The sequence below is a fragment of the Sinohyriopsis cumingii genome, chromosome 15 (assembly GCF_028554795.1).
Source record: "Sinohyriopsis cumingii isolate HCF-2022 chromosome 15, ASM2855479v2, whole genome shotgun sequence".
Lineage (NCBI taxonomy): Eukaryota > Metazoa > Mollusca > Bivalvia > Unionida > Unionidae > Sinohyriopsis > Sinohyriopsis cumingii.
In genome coordinates, this window is record NC_142975.1 from 117737554 (window position 1) to 117757489 (window position 19936).

Sequence of the window (19936 nt, forward strand, 5' to 3'; positions counted from 1 at the left end):
GTCATACCACAGTTCAAGCCATCCTCCACATGAAGTCCACATTCCTGGACAACATGCAACAAACAATGTCTGGCTGGTATAGTTTTTGATTCACTGCATGAACAACCTTACTTCCCTTATTCGCAGTTTAGGGCTGATAATCACTGTAGAGAAGTCAGACCTTATCCCTTCTCAGTATTTTGTCCATGTAGATATGGTACTCTTTACACATATTATCTTGGTGTCTTTCTCCCAAACACATTGAAAGCAGGGATCGTCCTGGGCTTCGCCAATATCGCAAATTGCGATTTTTTTTCCTTATTGGCGACAAAAATATCCCACCTGGCGATTTTTTTGGCGACATACTTTTTGGTTATTTAATTTGTACATACAATCATGGATTTGGACTGAATAAATTTAAAGCCAGAACGAAAGGAAGCCACAAACTTGACTAAGCAATGCATTGGAATCAATCTGTTACACAAACGATCCTTTGTTCTTATTGACAACCCTATCTTTACAGTGCATTGTTACGTCATAATCTGCTTATGCTGACATCTGGGCTGAGTACTACTGTATGCTGCGATACAGTCAATCATGCTACCGCACTATACCTACAACTGACCGACTTCTGAAGACGCGAATAGAACAGATACAATTAATTGTATGGCTAATCCTTCTGGTTTTTTTTGTTTTTTTTTTTATACATATACCAATACAGTAGTTTTGCTGAACCTTCATAGAAAACTGATAACCTTTGAAGTACCGACTACTGTGTATAAATACAAAGCAAATGGAAAAAATCTCAAATCACAATTACATCTGTCGCCAGTGCAGCATTTTACTCATTGATCTTTTCCTTTTGCCATCAGTCCCGTGTTACGGCTACAGAGACTTAAACTCCGCAACAAGAAATAGCAAAAAAAAAAAAAAAAAAAAAAAAAAAACCAGTTTTGCATAATTAATAATAATTATTTATTTCTCAAAATACAGGAGTGAAAGAATCCCTAAATTGGGTGTGAATTTACGCTTATATATACGGTCCAATATTGCCAGGAGTTGACTCGTGTAAGTTTCATTCGTGGGAATGGAGATCCTATTTTTCTTGTCGAGAAAATTTATACAGCATTCAGTGATCATTCTTGGGATTTAGGAAGCAATTCCCTACAAGCTTTGTGAAGCTAGCCATAAAAAGGGGGGGGGCTGCTGAGAGACTACTGGTGTCACCTGACAGCACTGAGGACTGTGAACGTGGATTCAGTAAGATGAACCTCATAAAAAGTGACATCAGAAATAAGCTCTGCATCTCATCTCTCGAGAATTTAATGAGAATCAGCATGTACAGATGTGAAAAATTAGACTTTGAAACTGCATTCAACAAGTGGGCAGCCCTAAAATGGCGACGGATCTTCATGTAACACTTTGTAACATTTTGTTAATGCTTGTTGTAATTAAAGTAGTAACTAATCCATCTTTTGTAATTTTCATTGCCTGTTACATTAATAGACTAAATTAACACTTGGAAAAATGTACACTACTTTTTTTGGCGACACTTTTTGAAAATTGGCGACAAAATATTGAGGTTGGCGATTTTTTTGGCGACAGCTTTTTAAAAGCCAGGACCATCCCTGGAAAGGATAGCATGTTCTTCAGAGAAAATATCAAACAAGATGTTGTTTAGGTGTTGAAGTTCTTACATACAGCTTCTCAACCTGCTCAGTGGGGGCATAACCCTGATATAGTGCAAGTTTACATCTGGATGTGCAATGGTCACTGGCATATGGACACTTCAAGAGAAAGCTCTTCATATCAATCTCTTGAAAATGAAAGCTATTCTCTTTGCCTTTCACACATAAGTGAAACATAACCATGGAAACAGTTGGACAATCCATTTGTGGATATGTACCTCTGCAATGAGGGGAACAATCACTGGGTCTATGCCACAACATAAGGGAACACCTTCATGGGTACTACCAGTATCATGCTATATTGAAGCCTAACACATTCCTAGACAGCACGTGTCCTGGTCAGCTAATTATCAAAGGGGAACAACTGCTTTATACAGAGTAGTCTCGCCAGGACCTTTCCATCTGGTCTGCACCCTTATGGGCCGGCCAATGTTTGACATTTCATTTATCATTTCTCTCCTACTCCAGAAGCTTGGTCATACATGCTTTTTTATCAACTGGGAGGTGTGGGTATACATCTTCTCTGATTGCCACGCGAAGATGAAATATCCTGATCTGCTCATTTTAGCAAGTGATGTATCCTGATGAGTCATAGTAACGTCCACTCTGTTCAGGCAGTCTGGATTGGCACTATTTCATCATGTCCAGAGAACCCCTTAACTCCTAAATCCTTTCAGGCATGTCCTGATCAATAAAGGAGTTTGGAGTTTCTTTTTTATAGAGGATATCAGCAGCTGAAGATCTTCCACATTGAGTACATACAAAGGGAAATCATGTGTTATCAATGACATCACACCACTCTCAGCACTCATTCCCCAGTGATGAACTTCTTTCTATTTCTCCTTGAAAACAAGAAATTAATCTCTATCACAATCAAGAGATAATGACCTATGATCTCAGACGTGTTCAGACTTATGGAAGAAATAATGTTGGCCACAACAAGGTAATCCCTGAACATATCCAGACCACGCTCACTCACATTATTCCCAAGTTGAATCTCTCCTGGGTTTTGCTGAGGCCAAACTTGTCAAAGCTTGAGCCACCATCTTCTCTCTTCAGTGAAGCAGGGATCACAAACGATTTGCAATATATGATAAAACTAACTTCAAAATGCTAAGTGGGTGAGTTATATGTGATAACTTTAGATCCAAACTACATGCATTTCCACTCTGACAGTCTAGTCCTTCTAATGACACCTTCCTAAGAATATGTTGCCATCACTAGTCAACCAATTATATCTATTTGCTCCCTTTCCTCGATGGACTTTTTGAAATAAGCAAAGCTGCAATATCATGTGCATATGTTACTTGAGATGCACAAACAATATCTGCATCAACTGTAAAAGAATATTTGTGCTGCTTATTGCAGGAATGCAAGACACCCCCCCCCCCCACAATGGCTGGCCACTTGGCTAAAGGGAGGTTACTCTAAACTTACAGGATCAGGTACACTAATGAACATTTCGGAGTGATTTTCATGAGCCTGACCTTGAATGTAATGTCTCAATTCAGGACATAGTGGATACTGACATGCACAGTCTGCCTTCCATTTGCTTGAGATGACCTCATTAAGGAGAGAACTGAATCTTGTTGGGTTAATGATAGCTGCACAGACAGTGACCACTTGCTGTTTATGAAAGCACAACCTTAGACCCAGACAAGATTTTGCCACTTCAGCTGGATTTGCCTGAGAAACTTTAGTTGGTGAGACAATAATCAAGTGCAGAATCCCAGCGGGGATCTCCTGCAGATGTGCAAAGAGATTTTCTCGTGCTGTGCTATCCAACATTAGAAGCTATGTATATCTATAATGGGCATTTAACTTTTATCATGATTGTACATTGTAAAGGTCTTTTTGTAAACAATGTATTACATACATAGATAATTTTTGTCTTTGTAGATTATATTTTAAGATAATTATTACTTGCAGGTAAACATGTTTACTTAAATTTAAGTTCATGATATTGGTTTTCCTTGTGTGAGTTCCTAGTGTACCTGATTTTTATCATGTTCATTACTAAAATTTAAGTATAAGGCCTGATCTTGTTTACAAATTAGATTGTTCTAGATATAATCTGCTGACCCTCATCCTGGTCCTCTTAGTGTGTCTTAGGTTTTATGTTAAGCTTGTTTATATCAGAAAATTTAGGTTACAAATTTCTTTAAAATATTTAAGAGAAATTAAAATTGCTTTTGAAATTTAAATTCACCTTGTTTCAGAATTTTTCTTTGTTCCTGGTGTTTTATTTTCACATATTTGAGAAATCTTCAGTGAAACCAACAGACTTTCAAAATTTCTACTTAAGTAGAGAACTTCAGTTTAAATTCTACCCAGGAAAGTTTTTTAGTTGTTGATAAAGAATGAGTTGCATAAACTTGCCAGACAGCATGATCTTTCTGAAACAAAGGCTTCTTTAATGAAGTAAGAGATAAAGCATATTTTGGTTCAGTATTGGGTGGAATAGAATTGTTGGGATAAAGTGCTTTGGGTTTGATTAGTAAGTCTGTATCTTGATCAGGTAGGAAATTAATAGAATTGCGGTTAAAAATCCAGCTTGTTCAAGGGAAATAAAGTATTTGTTGAATTTTACTAGTTGGTTTTCACTCTTTTTTATTACTTAATTCAAGACCATAGAGTCATAATTGCATTCATCCTTTTAGTAGAGCAATAATGTTTCTACTAGTTAGAGATTTGGATCATAGCATTTCCTCTTCCTCGTACCTGTTCTCAAATGTAATGTGATAAGGTGATGCATTTGATGGAGAAAGCCCATTTCTCCAGTAATACACATATCCCTTGTTAACTCACTCACAACAGGGTCGGAAAAACAATGACCGTAGTATAAATGAGGGCATGAGTTACTGATGGACCTTTGAAAAAGGAAGCAGGTTTGCCATCTCAGCTAGACATAAAGAAGGGTGGTGATAGCAGTGCTGTTTAATAGCTGAATACTCATTTTATAATTGCATTGGGAATAGTTGTCAATAAACAGCTTTTTTGAATGAAGTTATTTTCTTTTTGGTATAAATTGCCTTTATTTTCAAGATAGCTATCTTTGAAAGATCCTTTAAAACTACTCCAAGGGGGCCCCGAGTGGCAGAGTGGTCTAAAGCGCTCACCGTTCCGGATCACTGCCATCTCACCTCTGTCTGCGTGGGTTTGAGTCAAAGGCTCGGATAGCGTGGATACGTGGGAAAGCCTGCCTGTAGCTTCTCGTGGGTTGGTGGTTCTTCCATGGGTTTTCCAGGGTTCTTCCTCCACCAGTTATACTGGCCACCATGTATAGCCTATCTTGTGCTGCAAAATGGCGTTAAACCCTAGAACAACAACAACAACAATTAAAACTACTCCAGGAGGTTTCAGTGAATCATGCACATGTGTGCCTTGTTGTGTACCCGCAAAACATTGCATATTACATTACTGTCTTTTGCTCAACAAAACAAGATTCCTTTTGTTAAAAAAGTAGACATTTGTGTAGTGCATAACTGTCAGTATTGAAATTCGATTTTTAAAAATTGTTTTATTGGTGAGATATTGATGCCATGATTTAAGTTTAAGTAATATGAAACCTGTACACATCTATGAGTACCAGTTCAGTAGTTTTAAGTTCACTGCAAACTTCAGAACTTGCTGTTCCATAATGAACCATATCTATAAAATAAAGCTTTGAATTCACTAGCTACTGCTTTTACCAGGTTGCCTTGCTATCTTTTTTCACATTTGTGAATGACCAAGATAATTGTTACTTACAAAATAATATTTATAACTGTGTTTGAGTTGTTAATTTAAATGAGACAACCTGACACATGACCATGACCTTTGGCTCTTACACAGGTAGGTTTTGCATGCTTTTTAACATTTTTATTTATTCCACTTTCATTATTTGATTTGATACAAAATATATCATTATTGTGATAATAAAAAGCAGGTCTGCTATTAATTAGTGTGACAATGCAATAAATATGTCAACAAATCAGACATAGCTGTGATGGTAGATTGACATTGTTCATATTTGAATACAAGAGGGCTTATTGCAGTTCTGATGATTATACTGAAATCAACTAAAAATATAGGACTAAAGCACAAACTTCACTTGACAAATCTTATTTCATTGGTATTTATTTCTTAAATTGTTGCCACTGGTAGTGACATTTTCACTGATCCAAATCGGATTCGGCCAATGTGGGTGTGTGAGAAAGCTTGCCAGTAGCTTCTCGTGGGTCGGTGGTTCTTTCCGGGGATTTCCTGGGTTCTTCCTCCACCATTAATACTGGCCACCCTGTATAGCCTATCTTGTGCTGAAAATGGCGTTAAACCCTACAACAACAACAACAACAAAGCTGATCAAAATTTTATTAAATACTTACAGTGTATTGAGAATTTAAAAGAAATGTAACCAAATATTGGACTTATTATAGTTGAGAATTTCATAAGCTTGATTCAGATTTCCAGACACTGACTTCAAAATTTTTGTGAGCAGTACATCTGGGTTTTGTTTATCAATTTTGATTGTGATTTTCTTCACCTTTAACAAATAAGATTAAGTTCTTTTGGCATTTTGTAGAAAAGAATGGGATCGACAACTGCACCCATGGGTTCTAGAGCTAAATGGGTGCTAGTTATTGAGGAAGCAGAGTACTGACCTAATGACATTACAACTAATCCTTCATTACCTTCCCTTCAATCTGATCATCCTTTAGGAGTTTGCATTGTAAAAACAACGGTACATCCGGGTATAACATTAATTACCTAATGAGTTGAATGGGGAGTTATTTCCCTTTGTCTATATAATATATAAACAGAAAGATATTTGGTCTTTCTGGGAGGATTCAGAGGTAGCAAAGAAAGTTATCCTAATATAATCAGGTAAATATTATCGGAGCAACATAATTAACAAAACATTTGCTATTTAAGATAACATGTGCTCATACCTTATAAATACATGCACCCTCTTTTTAATCAAATAATCAGATTTTATTTGAAAAAATAAGGCATGAACTACATTTGTCTCAAATCTGGTATTCCTTGTAGGAGTGAAGCAGTTTCTAAAATTGGTTTAGAATATCATGATTTCATAGGAAATTACCAGTATACACACATCTTGTTGTCCACATGATTTTCCAAAGTATTATAGATATTGTAAAAACTTCCATCCATCAGTCCATTCATCTGTCACACCATCTCAGTATGTTTTAGATGAACTATCCTAAAATTTGTTGCATTAGTTCCCCTATAACAAAAGTCGTGTGACAAGTATCTTGTTTTGAGTTCTGATCCTCGGGGATCTTTGAAAGGTGTCAGAAGATTATGCTCAGAAAGCACAATTACTGCCAAAGTATATTTTTGAGTGAAATTTTATAAATGAAACTGGCAGCTATTGACACAATTTTTCAGACATGAATGATGAATTCAGATATGCATCCAACCATGGAAATATCTAAACCACACATATCGAGACTTAACCCCTAGATCCTCACCCATGTACATAAGCACTTGCTGGGCATGAAAAGACAAATTCATTTTTGCAGTTTATGGAGGTATATGTAGTACGTTTTATTTAATATGTTGCATTCCCTTTCTTTAGTAATGCATAAAGCTTACTATCCCTCTCTTTCTTGACCCATTCCCAGGGTTAGATCAAAGCCTACTATCTCCTTTCTTGATCCATTCCCAGGGCTAGATCAAAGCCCACTGTCTCCTTTCTTGACCCATTCCCAGGGTTAGATCAAAGCCTGTTATCTCCTTTCTTGACCCATTCCCAGGGTTATATCAAAGCCTACTATTTCCTTTCTTGACCCATTCTTAGGATTAGATCAAAGCCTACTATCTCCTTTCTCATTCCATTCCCAGGGTTAGATCAAAGCCTACTGTCTCCTTTCTTGATCCATTCCCAGGGTTAGATCAAAGCCTGTTATCTTCTTTCTTGACCCATTCCCAGGGGTAGATCAAAGCCTACTATCTCCTTTCTTGACCCATTCCCAGGGGAAGATCAAAGCCTACTATTTCCCTTCTTTACCCATTCCCAGGGGTAGCTCAAAGCCTACTATCTCCTTTCTTGACCCAATCCCAGGGGTAGATCAAAGCCTGTTATCTTGTTTCTTGACCCATTCCCAGGGGTAGATCAAAGCCTACTATCTCCTTTCTTGACCCATTCCCAGGGGTAGATCAAAGCCTACTATCTCCCTTCTTTACCCATTCCCAGGGGTAGCTCAAAGCCTACTATCTCCTTTCTTGACCTATTCCCAGGGTTAGATCAAAGCCTGTTATCTCCTTTCTTGACCCATTCCCAGGGGTAGATCAAAGCCTACTATCTCCCTTCTTGACCCATACCCAGGGTTAGATCAAAGCCTATCTCCCTTCTTGACCCATTCCTAGGATTAGGTCAAAGCCTACTATCTCCCTTCTTGACAGTGAAGAAACCTCTCAGTTTTGTGTTCCTAAGTTCGAAGGTCATTGTTACATGGACCTTTAATAATTGGACTTCTAACCCAGATACTGCATTTGAGTTCTGATAGAAATCTTTTGATTTTGGAGTCAAAATGACAAAGCTCAACAATAAAAATGGTTTCTGTATCATATTTACTCAAATTTTACTCCTAACTTTAGTTGTAGAAGAATTTTGTTGTTGTTGTTCTAGAGTTTAATGCCATTTTTCAGCACATGATAGGCTATACATGGCGGCCAGTATAACTGGTGGAGGAAGAACCCTGGAAAACCCAGGGAAGAACCACCGACCCACGAGAAGCTGCTGGCAGGCTTTCCCACGTATCCATGCTAGCCGAGCTGTGGACTCAAACCCACACAGACAGAGGTGAGATGGCAGTGATCCAGAACGGTGAGCACTTTAGACCACTCGGCAGTTGTAGAAGAAACTGTTGACGATGAATGCCATGGATCAAAGTACTGACACATTGTTGTTTCCTTATTGGGCTAGACAGTGTACATAAATTAACCATACTTCTTTTACAGTGCAAATTAAAAACCCCTGATTGGACTTGACAGGTGATGGAAATTAACCAACTTGTTTTACAGTGCAACATGAAAACATAACAATACAAAAGAGTGAAAGCACATGTTTGGCACAGAAGAAATAATGCACTATATCTAGTAGTCCTTTACAATGGAATATATTTTACAGATTAAATTTGAATTGGATGTTTTTGATGTTTAATTTAATTACTGGCTTTCCATCTCTAGGATCTGGGTGAACATGGCATTGCACCAAGAAAGTTAGTGACAGCTGATTCATTTTCCTCAGAGGAGAGAAAAAGACGAAGAATGGAAGAGGCTACAGCAGCTGTATCAGACACAGTCATACCTGGAGCACCTGCTATATTGGATCTCATTATTCCAGAAAAGTAATATTTTTATGAATTGATGACATAGCCACTAGTTTCATTATTTTCTCAGTGATTGATTAGGGTCCTGTTTGACCAAGTCATTGGAGCCATATAGTAATAACGTCAGTATGACAGTCCTTCTGTCTTTCCATCCATCCCTCCACCAACAATTTGGTTTTTGCCAGAATACTGGGAATGTTTGGATTTAGACAAAATTTGATATGCAACATAATATTGATGAAACTTTGAAAGATTTTACTTTACAGCATTCTCTGTCACCTGTAGTGATCATTTTGGCCATGTGTATGGTAGTCCGACTTGACCATCAACTATTTGATTTTCATTATGTTAACTTTACTAGAAATAGTTGGATTGCAATCATATTTCGTATGCTGCTTTACATCAGTGAGGTTTTAAACTAATTTGATTTCTAGCAGTATTTCAAGAAATGATTACCATTCCTTCTGGCTGGTTTCTGCGGCATAACTATATGGATTTTAATTATTTATTTTGAAGTTCTGTATTATTGAAACCTGAACAAGTTTCATTTCAGAATCTGTCATTCCACAACAGTATTTACTAAAGTTATGCCCACTGATTATGTGATGGCATTAAATCATGCATCCACATCTAAGACTCAGTTCATTTAGATTGTTTTGCTTACTGAATATTCAAAATGCATCCGTAATAGTGAATTTCCAGTTTGAATGGATGCATGTCTTTGTGCCTGTTAACAAAAACTCACTCTGACCGGTTTGCACTTGAATTGGTGCAATTTTTTTGAAATTCTTATTGTCACCCATTCTTGTTGCCCATCTTTTGGACTTGGTTTGAACAGCTTGACTTTACTCTTTTTGTTGGATTTCAGCAGAGTTTTAGATGCAACTTTATGTTGATGTGACCTTAAATGAATTGTTTCCAGAATTTCACAACATCATATACAGACATTATGCCCCCATATTGCCTATCCTTTTGACTCTGGTTTTTATTGTTTAACTTGACAAAGTTTTAATGGATTTCAATGAAAATTAGTTTTCAGCTTTATATTGGTCAGACCAGTGTTCTAGAACATCATTTTTTAGGAGTTATGCCCCCTGAATTATAGTCCTCAGAATGGGTTTTAGAGCATAACCTGATTTATTTTTGTTGAATTTGAACCAGATTGAGTTTGGGGGTTTATATCAACGAAACCTTAAGTTTGTTCAATTTTCATTGTTCCATACCATCATTTACAGATTGAGTTTGGGGGTTTATATCAATGAAACCTTAAGTTTGTTCAATTTTCATTGTTCCATGACATCATTTACAGATTGAGTTTGGGGGTTTATATCAATGAAATCTTAAGTTTGTTCAATTTTCATTGTTCCATGACATCATTTACAGATTGAGTTTGGGGGTTTATATCAATGAAACCTTAAGTTTTTTCAATTTTCATTGTTCCATGACATCATTTACAGATTGAGTTTGGGGGTTTATATCAATGAAACCTTAAGTATGTTCAATTTTCATTGTTCCATGACATCATTTACAGAAGTTATGCTCCCACATTTCCTGTATGGCTTTCAAAGAATATCTTTACCAACGTTTGTTGAATTTCAACCAGAATATGTATGGCACTTTTTATTGATAATATCTGGAATGAGTTTAATTACAGTATGGTTTTGTTACTGTGCTTATGCTTCCTTATTGGCAAATTTCCTAAATTGGATTTTTGCAGTGTTCACCAGGGATTGTAGGATTGCAGCCAGATTTGGCACGTGTCTTTATACAGATATGGCCATAAATGAGTTTATTTCGGGCACTCTAAAAATTATTAAGAAGAGTTATGATCTCTGATTGCAAATTCTTTGGTTTCTGCACCATTATTGAGAAATGTTGGATTTAAACTAGATTTATCATGCACCTTCATACAAATGAAATCTTGAATGACCTGGATTTTTAACATTCCACAATGCTGTCCTAACCTATATTTCCAACACAAGTTCCTTTGTTTAAAGCCTATCAAAATTTAGTGAGTAGGAACATTTGCAATCCACCAATAACCATAAGGTCTGGTTGGCCTGTAATTAATTAGACAGATATTTTGAACATTCTTTATGTGTGACTGTTGTATTTTCATAAACAGTAATAGTTTTGAAAGAGTCAGTTTTTGAAGCACATGTAGGCAATTTCTATAAAGTATCAAAATCTTGTAATCTCATAATAGAAGCCATTCATATTACAAATTAGCTTTCCAGCATGAAAGGGTGGGAGAGCTTATCCCTAGCATCGTATTTATCTGTTTTTCTTATTGCATTGTATTTGGGTGTTTTGGGTGTTTCATTGTTTTGATTCTTCTACTTATTGATATTAATATCTTTATTTGTGTTAAACTTTGCGTTATGATTGATATATTATTCAATTTCGCGTGAATGTTGATGAAACTCTTTATGTACTTGCAGTCCTTAGATGTGCTAGACCAGTGTATGCTGCCTAGGTTACAATGACCAACTTAACCAAGTTCTCTGTCCATTTTTTTCTGTATTGTTGACTTAATATATTTTCCTTTTGAGGATTGGCAATTCTACTGCACCAAAGGTAGGCAATTTTACTCAAGTTTCATACTCTGTTGGCTGTAAAGACTTGTAAGTGCATTGTGTGCTGTAGATTCCCATCATACTGTTATTTGACAGTGCATTGTATGCTGTAGATTCCCATCATACTGTTATTTGACTGCATTCTATGATGTAGATTCCCATCATACTGTTATTTGACAGTGCATTGTATGCTGTAGATTCCCATCATACTGTTATTTTACAGTGCATTGTATGCTGTAGATTCCCATCATACTGTTATTTGACAGTGCATTGTATGCTGTAGATTCCCTTCATACTGTTATTTGACTGCATTCTATGATGTAGATTCCCATCATACTGTTATTTGACAGTGCATTGTATGCTGTAGATTCCCATCATACTGTTATTTGACTGCATTCTATGATGTAGAGTCCCATCATACTGTTATCTGACAGTGCATTGTATGCTGTAGATTCCCATCATACTTTTATTTGACAGTGCATTCTATGCTGTAGATTCCCATCATGCTGTTATTTGACAGATGTGATAACTCTCTGATCATCAAGGAGATTCAAAAATTTGGTCACAAAAGCTAATATATATATATTCACTTACAGGTCATGTGTAGCAACATACTGCATAGACCCAGATAATCTGCCATATAATGTGCATGCAGATTGTGGACTGTGTATTTTGTTAGGAGTAGTCAATAGAGCAAACAGGATAGACTATAATAAGCTGGCACAATATCCAGTGGCAGATCAGGGTATGTGTTGTTTGCAGCTGGACCAGATGTATAAGCAGATTTAGCCAGTAATAAAAGATCTTATTATTTTGGAAAATCTGGAAATAAAGATGTCATTTCACCAGGGATAAATTTGTTTGCAGGATCAGTATAGGAGTAACACTGCTAAGAAAAATGGGTTGGAAGGAGGGTCAAGGCATTGGACCCAGGCTGAGTAGGAAGAAACTGAAACAGCAAAGTAAGTACCCACCAGGTTAGATACATTTCAAAATGTGCCCATTTTACTACCCATTGGCTACTCATAAAATAACCCTGTCAACCATAGAAAGAATCTGTTATGAGTCATTGTATATTTATATTTACTATAATGTTTCAAACATATTTTGAACAATTATATCTTATAGTAGCTCAGTGGGATGACTGAATTCATTGTATGGTAAATATTTGTAATTGGTTTCAAATTGATTTACTTGTATCCAATACATTCTGTTTAATTTCCAGTTTTTACTTTTTTCTAGTAAGGGGAAAAAAGCACATTAAATATTCATGTTTTTTAGAAGTCAGTGATATTCATAAAGAAAGAATTTAATTTATGGCCATGTACTTTATATGGGATAATGTCAGAAAACAGTTGGTTTAAACCTACCTGCAGTTGTTGTGATAGAGAACCAGAATGTCTGACTGTCAAGTTTATTAAGGGGTGGTAACAGATTTGCAAACCAAACATTGACAAGACTACTGTCATACTTGTAGATCTAGCTTTCTCTTTCATATTTGGAGCTAAGTTTTTGTGTACATTTGTTTCCTTATTGAAATTTGCAGAGCAGCAGTGAAATAAACATTGCTGTAGCCAGTTGTTTATGACAAAAGTGGATAATTACACTTACCAGAGACATTCCCAGATAGAATCACATTTTATGTTAGTTAATAAAAGAACAGTATGTCAGTAAAATCTATATGTCATACTTTTGTTCACCTAGGAAAGTTTATGGTATGGTGCTGCATCTCTTGTGCATGATCCATTATATTTAAATTTGGCTGCTCATTCATTCAGCAACATTTGGTATTTGAAATTTTACAATAACTACAGTGGAGTTAAACCAGATTTTTCACACCAATTATCCTGGCATTAAAACTTTATAAATCTACACAAATTATGCTAATCTGTTATCAGCTATTCCTAAATTTGAAATAAAGATCTTTCAAGAAACAAAAATATGTAAAAATTGCTGAAACAAATTTTGATCAAAATTTGACAGAGGATCAAGTCTGTAAAGCAAATATAAAATATGGTTGCATTTTCAAATGAATAGATAAAACTTACTTTGACTTCTCAAAATCTAATTGACTAATTTAGATCAACCTTGAAAGGGAAGATTCATGATTGTAGCCACATAATGTTGATAGGTCATTCAAAAGTGATTGTAATAGTTGTCTAACAGCTATGTATTGTTACATAAGTGTAGACAGTGATCACTGATAGGTGCCAACTCGATTATAAATACTAGCATATGCTGTCTTTAAATAAGTGATCTTTTCTTTTCAGAAGCTGGTATGAAAGTTTATGGTTGTGATTTACATCAGCCATCAAGTGATGATGAGGTAAACTGATCCTGCTAATAAATAACTTAAACACAGTGTGACAGTGCAATGTGTAACGAATATGTTATATTGTAGAATATAATTATCCCAGTGCTTTGGTATCAGATTATCGTGATGCCCTTTATACATGTCTGTCCATATGTCAGTCTGTATGTCTGTTACCAACCTTCTCCTAAACAGCTGAGGTGGAAATTAATAAAACTTTGTTATCTTGTACCTCATGTAATCGTGGACAAGAGGGGCTGGGCAACATTTTTCTTGACTTTGTTCCCTGATGTCCTTGGGAGATGGTCATAGGTAGAAAGAAAAAAAAAATCAATAATGTGCATTCATAGCTGGAGATACACCAAATACATAATGGGTGGCTGAGTGGTCTAAAGCGCTGTCTGTTACGGATCATTGCCGTCTCACCTCTGTCTGCAGGGGTTCAAGTCTCGGATTCAGCCAATGTGGGTATGTGAGAAAGTTTGCCATTAGCTTCTTGAGGGTCGGTGGTTCTTTCCAGGGTTTTCCTGGGTTCTTCCTCCACCATTAATACTGGCCGCCATGTATAGCCTATTGTGTGCTGAAAAATGGCGTTAAACCCTATAACAACAACAACAACAACCAAATACATAACAGCAATTTGGTGTATGACCCCGGGGTCACTGCTCCAGCTGTGGTATGAGTGAGTAATATGTAACAAAAAGAGGATTTGCATTCCATCCAAGTGTATTTATTTCATATTATCAGTCTTACAACGAGTCATGCTTACTATAATTTATTAAGCTCGTTTGAAAAAACACAATTTACCAGGCTTTTGCCAACGACTTGTATGAAATGTTTTGTAGACTATACATGTAAATAAACATTCTGTCTTTCTCATGTTAAATGTTTTAAAATTCTTTACAAGAAAATTCCATGATCATCTAAAAGAGTGCAGCCTTTCTAGAAACCGTATTGTTAAATAGTGGTTTGAAGGCAGGTACATCAGCATAACATCTTTTTTCCTTTCAGTTATTGATTTATTACATCAGTATAAAACTTGTCAGTTCTGAGTAGAATTCATGATGTTTATCTTTGCATGAACCACAATTAAGATTTTGCTTTATAGCTGTAGTATATAAATCTGATTAATTTTGGCAAATAATTGTTTGTAGTGAAACTGATCCATTACTCTGTCTGTTATTAATAGCATGACTTGGTATCATATCATGTATATAACCTCAAAAATGCATTACTCTTGCAGTTGTTACCAACTTTAAAGCCCAGATCTGCAGACAACAGTAAAATCTCCTACAATTTTAATCATCAAACATTATGAATTTATTGAAACCGAGTCATCATTTGAAAATTTTAATCATCAGTCGTGACCCGTGGATGATCACTGTCAAAAACATAGTGAATGAACTGTGTGATATATATACCAGTTCTCTGTCTCAGAACACATTCCTAATGAGCAAAAATTCTGATACAGGGAACTAAAAGACCAAGAGTACACAAATGCCATATGAAAGATAAGTTTGTTTTCTCCATATGTATTCACATTTAAACAGTTTTTTTCCCCTTTACAGGAAGAGTTGGATGATGAACAGTTTCTTGAAAAAGTGACATTTGCACCAAGAGATTCTATTGCCATGACAGTTGTTGCCAAGGATAACTTGCATGGTCTTGGTTACCATGGAATTGACCCTAGGAGTGCTCTCCCTTCTTCTCACATCAATCTTTTTGAGGCACCACCAATCAAGGGGACTGGCAGGAAAGGGATCAGAGGGCAGGTGAATTAAATACAGTGGTATATCGAGTTTTAGCTCATCAGGCCAAATGCACTTTACATATGCTACATATCTTTCTGTTATCCATTATGTGTCAATCAACATCTCTTATTTTCAGTATCATTTTCAAAACCACTTGACCAAGTAGAATAAATATGGTAGCAGTATCTTCTAAAAAATATATGAAACTTAATGTGGAAAATGACCCAGTTTATAGATGTATATTTGTGGCAATAATAGATGCAGTGGTTCTGCGGGAATTTTGACATGGGTTGAATTTCAGCTTGTATTTTATAAAGAGGGATTTTCCTTTGGGTGGTGTGTGTGTTAGTGTGCAGTTTTTATATGAGTTGAGGATCTGTGACTAGATGCCTTACAGTATCTTTCAAAATATAAATGTGATAAATAACTTGAGTTGAAAAAGGATACAAAACCTAGTTGTTTATCTTTATTATCAGAACAGCAGCAGCGATCTCTTATTATGACAGTGGTATTATATCACATGCATTAGAACTGAGATTTCACTTTTAATAATTAAATAATCCATGAAAGCTTCTCGGGGCAAATTTGTAAAATGTCAGTAAGTGCTTGATTTTCGTTTTTGATAAGAAAAATTAAGCATATAAATGATCATCATATGCTGTTTAATAGCAACAAAGGTTACAGGTTTGTTAGGCACTATGGCAAATCAGTTTTAGTGGGGACTTGTCAGTATTGCACAGATTTGCAGAATTGTGCATACTAGAGAAACACTGTATATGTATTTTTCCTTTGTCTTAAATAAAAACACAAATCAGCTTAACTTTATTATTTGGCACCTTTATGTTCTCTATAGAAAATAAGATCCAAATATTTTTCAAGTGCAAAATTTTGTTAGAATTACTTAAATTTTATAAGTAATTGATTCAATGTACAATGTTTTGAATCATCTTTATATAGTACTTATTGTTGTAATGTATGTATGCATGTGTGTGTGTGTGTATGGAGGGAGGGAGGTAGGGATGGATGGAGGGAGGAAGGGAGGGATTTACCTTCCCTTTGTAACCATTGTTATAGCATGCAGAGTTATTTTATATTTCTTGTTACTGATGAGGAGACAGTGCTGTCTACTAAATCTTGAAAATCATATATATGTAATTGCATTTGACAAAGTTTCTGAAAAGAAATGTAGTTTAAAAGAAATCATTTTAACAACCTTTGTACAGTACACATGGAGGCATGAATAATTAAGTAGTCTTTTTTAAAAGAGTAGGAAACTATAATATTAACAATAGTTGGTTGACTTCAAATTGGAAAAAATTGATATTTACTATAGTTGGTTGACTGCAAATTGGACACAAATTATATTTACCATAGTTGGTTGACTACTAATTGGACACAAATGATATCTACCATAGTTGGTTGACTGCAAATTGGATACAACTAATATTTACCATATTTGGTTGACTACTAATTGGATACAAATGATATTAACTATAGTTGGTTGACTACTAATTGGACACAAATGATATTAACCATATTGGGTTGACTACTAATTGGACACAAACAATATTAACCATAGTGGGTTGACTGCAAATTGAACACAAATGATATTTACCATGGTTGGTTGACTACTAATTAGACACAAATGATATATACCATAGTTGGTTGACTACTAATTGGATACAGATAATATTAACCATAGTTGGTTGAATACTAATTGGACACAAATGATATTAACCATAGTTGGTTGACTGCAAATTGAGTACAAATGATATTTACCATGGTTGGTTTGACTGTAGGTTGAGCACAAATGATATTTACCATGGTTGGTTTGACTGCAGATTGAGCACAAATGATATTTACCATGGTTGGTTTGACTACTAATTGTACACAAATGATATTTACCATGGTTGGTTTGACTACTAATTGTACACAAATGATATTTACCATAGTTGGTTGACTACTAATTGGACACAAATGATATATGCCTTAGTTAATTGACTACTAATTGGACACAGATGACATTTAAAAGGATCAGACTCAACTATTTAAGGGCATAAATTTAAATATATCTAATTAATACATCACAGAACTGTTTTGTCCAAAATATTATTGGCAGGTTAAAGGTAAAAAGGATAACCTCTGTTCATTCAGATGTGTTAAGATTTTCATTTTCGAGTTGGCATTTACAATGTATAATCCACATACAATGGAACCTTTTTAAGCAGACACCTTCATTTAATGTGCACTTGATCTTAAGGGACATTATGTATAAACCCCTTTTCCCAATTTCACTTGCATTAAGTAAATGAAAGAAAAAAAGCCCCTGTTAATGAAATAATAAGGTGTATAGTGCCTCAAATCAAAACATCATAATAGACGGAAATAAATTACAGACAGACAAATAAGAAATAAAGCAATGAATGCATGATTGAAAGAATGGTTCTCAAGTCATATCGTTGTAGTGAACCTCTTGGAATAGGCAAACAAGCAAACAAGTAAGATATGTAGTAAGCGAGTGAAGGAGTTGATAATGAGAACAATGTGTAAAATAATTCATCACACAGAAGTTTAAGACCAGGTAATGAACATTTTAGCAAAAGATTGATCCAGTAAAGTGAATGAATGAATATTGTGTTCTTGCCAGGCATTTGGAGTGGGGGCTATGGAGGAAGATGATGAGGATATTTATGCTGTGGATAGTCTTTCTAACTATGATATAACCATGACAAATGAAGAAGAGAATCAGACATTTGGCTGGACAGCTCCAAAGGGAGCAATGAAAGGTAGAGTATCTGGACAGCCCTACAAAGGGAGCAATGAAAGGTAGAGTATTTGGACAGTCCCATAGGGAGCAATGAAAGGTAGAGTATTTGTACAGCCCTACAAAGGGAGCAATGAAAGGTAGAGTATTTGTACAGCCTCAAATGGAGCAGTGAAAGGTAGAGTATTTGGACAGCCCCAAAAGGAGCAATGAAAGGTAGAGTAATTGTACATCCCCAAAGGGAGCAGTGAAAGGTAGAGTAATTGTACATCCCCAAAGGGAGCAGTGAAAGGTAGAGTATTTGTACATCTCCAAATGGAGCAGTGAAAGGTAGAGTATTTGTACATCTCCAAATGGAGTATTGAAAGGTAGAGTATTTGGACAGCCCCATAGGGAACAGTGAAAGGTAGAGTATTTGGACAGCCCCATAGGGAGTAGTGAAAGGTTTAGTATTTGGACAGCCCCAAAGGGAGCAATGAAAGGTAGAGTATTTTGACAGCCACACAAAGGGATCAATGAAAGGTAAGCTATTTGTACAGCCCCAAAGGAGCAGTGAAAGGTTGGCAAAAAGAAAGGATTTGTCACATTTCTTGAGAATCACGTTGGACGTCGACTATTAAACTTCCATTGCATTATACACCAGGAGAGTTTGTGTGCAGAGATCTCATCATTGGACTTGGACAGCCCTATAGGGAGCAATGAAAGGTGTAGTATTTAGACAGCCCCATAGGGAGTTGTGAAAGGTAGAGTATTTAGACAGCCCCATAAGGAACAGTGAAAGGTTTAGTATTTGGACAGCCCCATAGGGAGCAGTGAAAGGTAGAGTATTTGGATAGCCCTATAGGGAGCAATGAAAGGTAGAGTATTTGGACAGCCCTATAGGGAGCAGTGAAAGGTAGAGTATTTAGACAGTCCCATAGGAAGCAGTGAAAGGTAGAGTATTTGGACAGCCCTATAGGGAGCAATGAAAGGTAGAGTATTTGGATAGCCCTATAGGGAGCAGTGAAAAGTAGAGTATTTAGACAGCCCCATAGGGTGCAGTGAAAGGTTTAGTATTTGGACAGCCCAGAAAGGCTCCTAGTGATATATTGTTGGTCCAAAATCAATCTTTTGCTGATCAGCATAAAAAGTAACTGACAAAGTGGTCATGTTGATACTTTTATTATGGTTACTTATCCTGAATTGAAAGTTGCATTAACATTGCTTTTTCATTAGCATTTTCTAATGAAATGTAGTTGGTCCTAAATGAATAATGTTGCTGAACTGACCTCCAATATGGTCAAATAGACATGGAGTTTACACTAAAAGACCTCCATTATGGTCATATAGACATGGGGTTTACACTAAAAGACCTCCATTATGGTCATGTAGACATGGGGTTTACACTAAAAGACCTCCATTATGGTCATATGGACATGGGGTTTACACTAACATACCTCCAATATGGTCATATAGACATGGGCTAGACCAGGGGTCGGCAACCTACGGCACACGTGCCAGACTTGTCACGCAGAGCGATTTTCATTG

At 36.0% G+C, this 19936-nt stretch overlaps 1 protein-coding gene across 3 annotated transcripts in view; it reads left to right on the forward strand.

Moving 5' to 3' along the window:
• LOC149782563 (G patch domain-containing protein 1-like) overlaps positions 1-19936 on the forward strand; it is a 75941-nt gene that overhangs the window by 11674 nt on the left and 44331 nt on the right. For all 3 annotated transcript variants that reach the window (XM_089934009.1, XM_089934010.1, XM_089934011.1), the window contains exons 4-8: positions 8865-9025; positions 12451-12545; positions 13854-13909; positions 15463-15666; positions 18293-18431. In XM_089934009.1, the coding sequence (XP_089790135.1) occupies positions 8865-9025; positions 12451-12545; positions 13854-13909; positions 15463-15666; positions 18293-18431 (655 nt within the window). The remainder of the gene's footprint in view (positions 1-8864; positions 9026-12450; positions 12546-13853; positions 13910-15462; positions 15667-18292; positions 18432-19936) is intronic.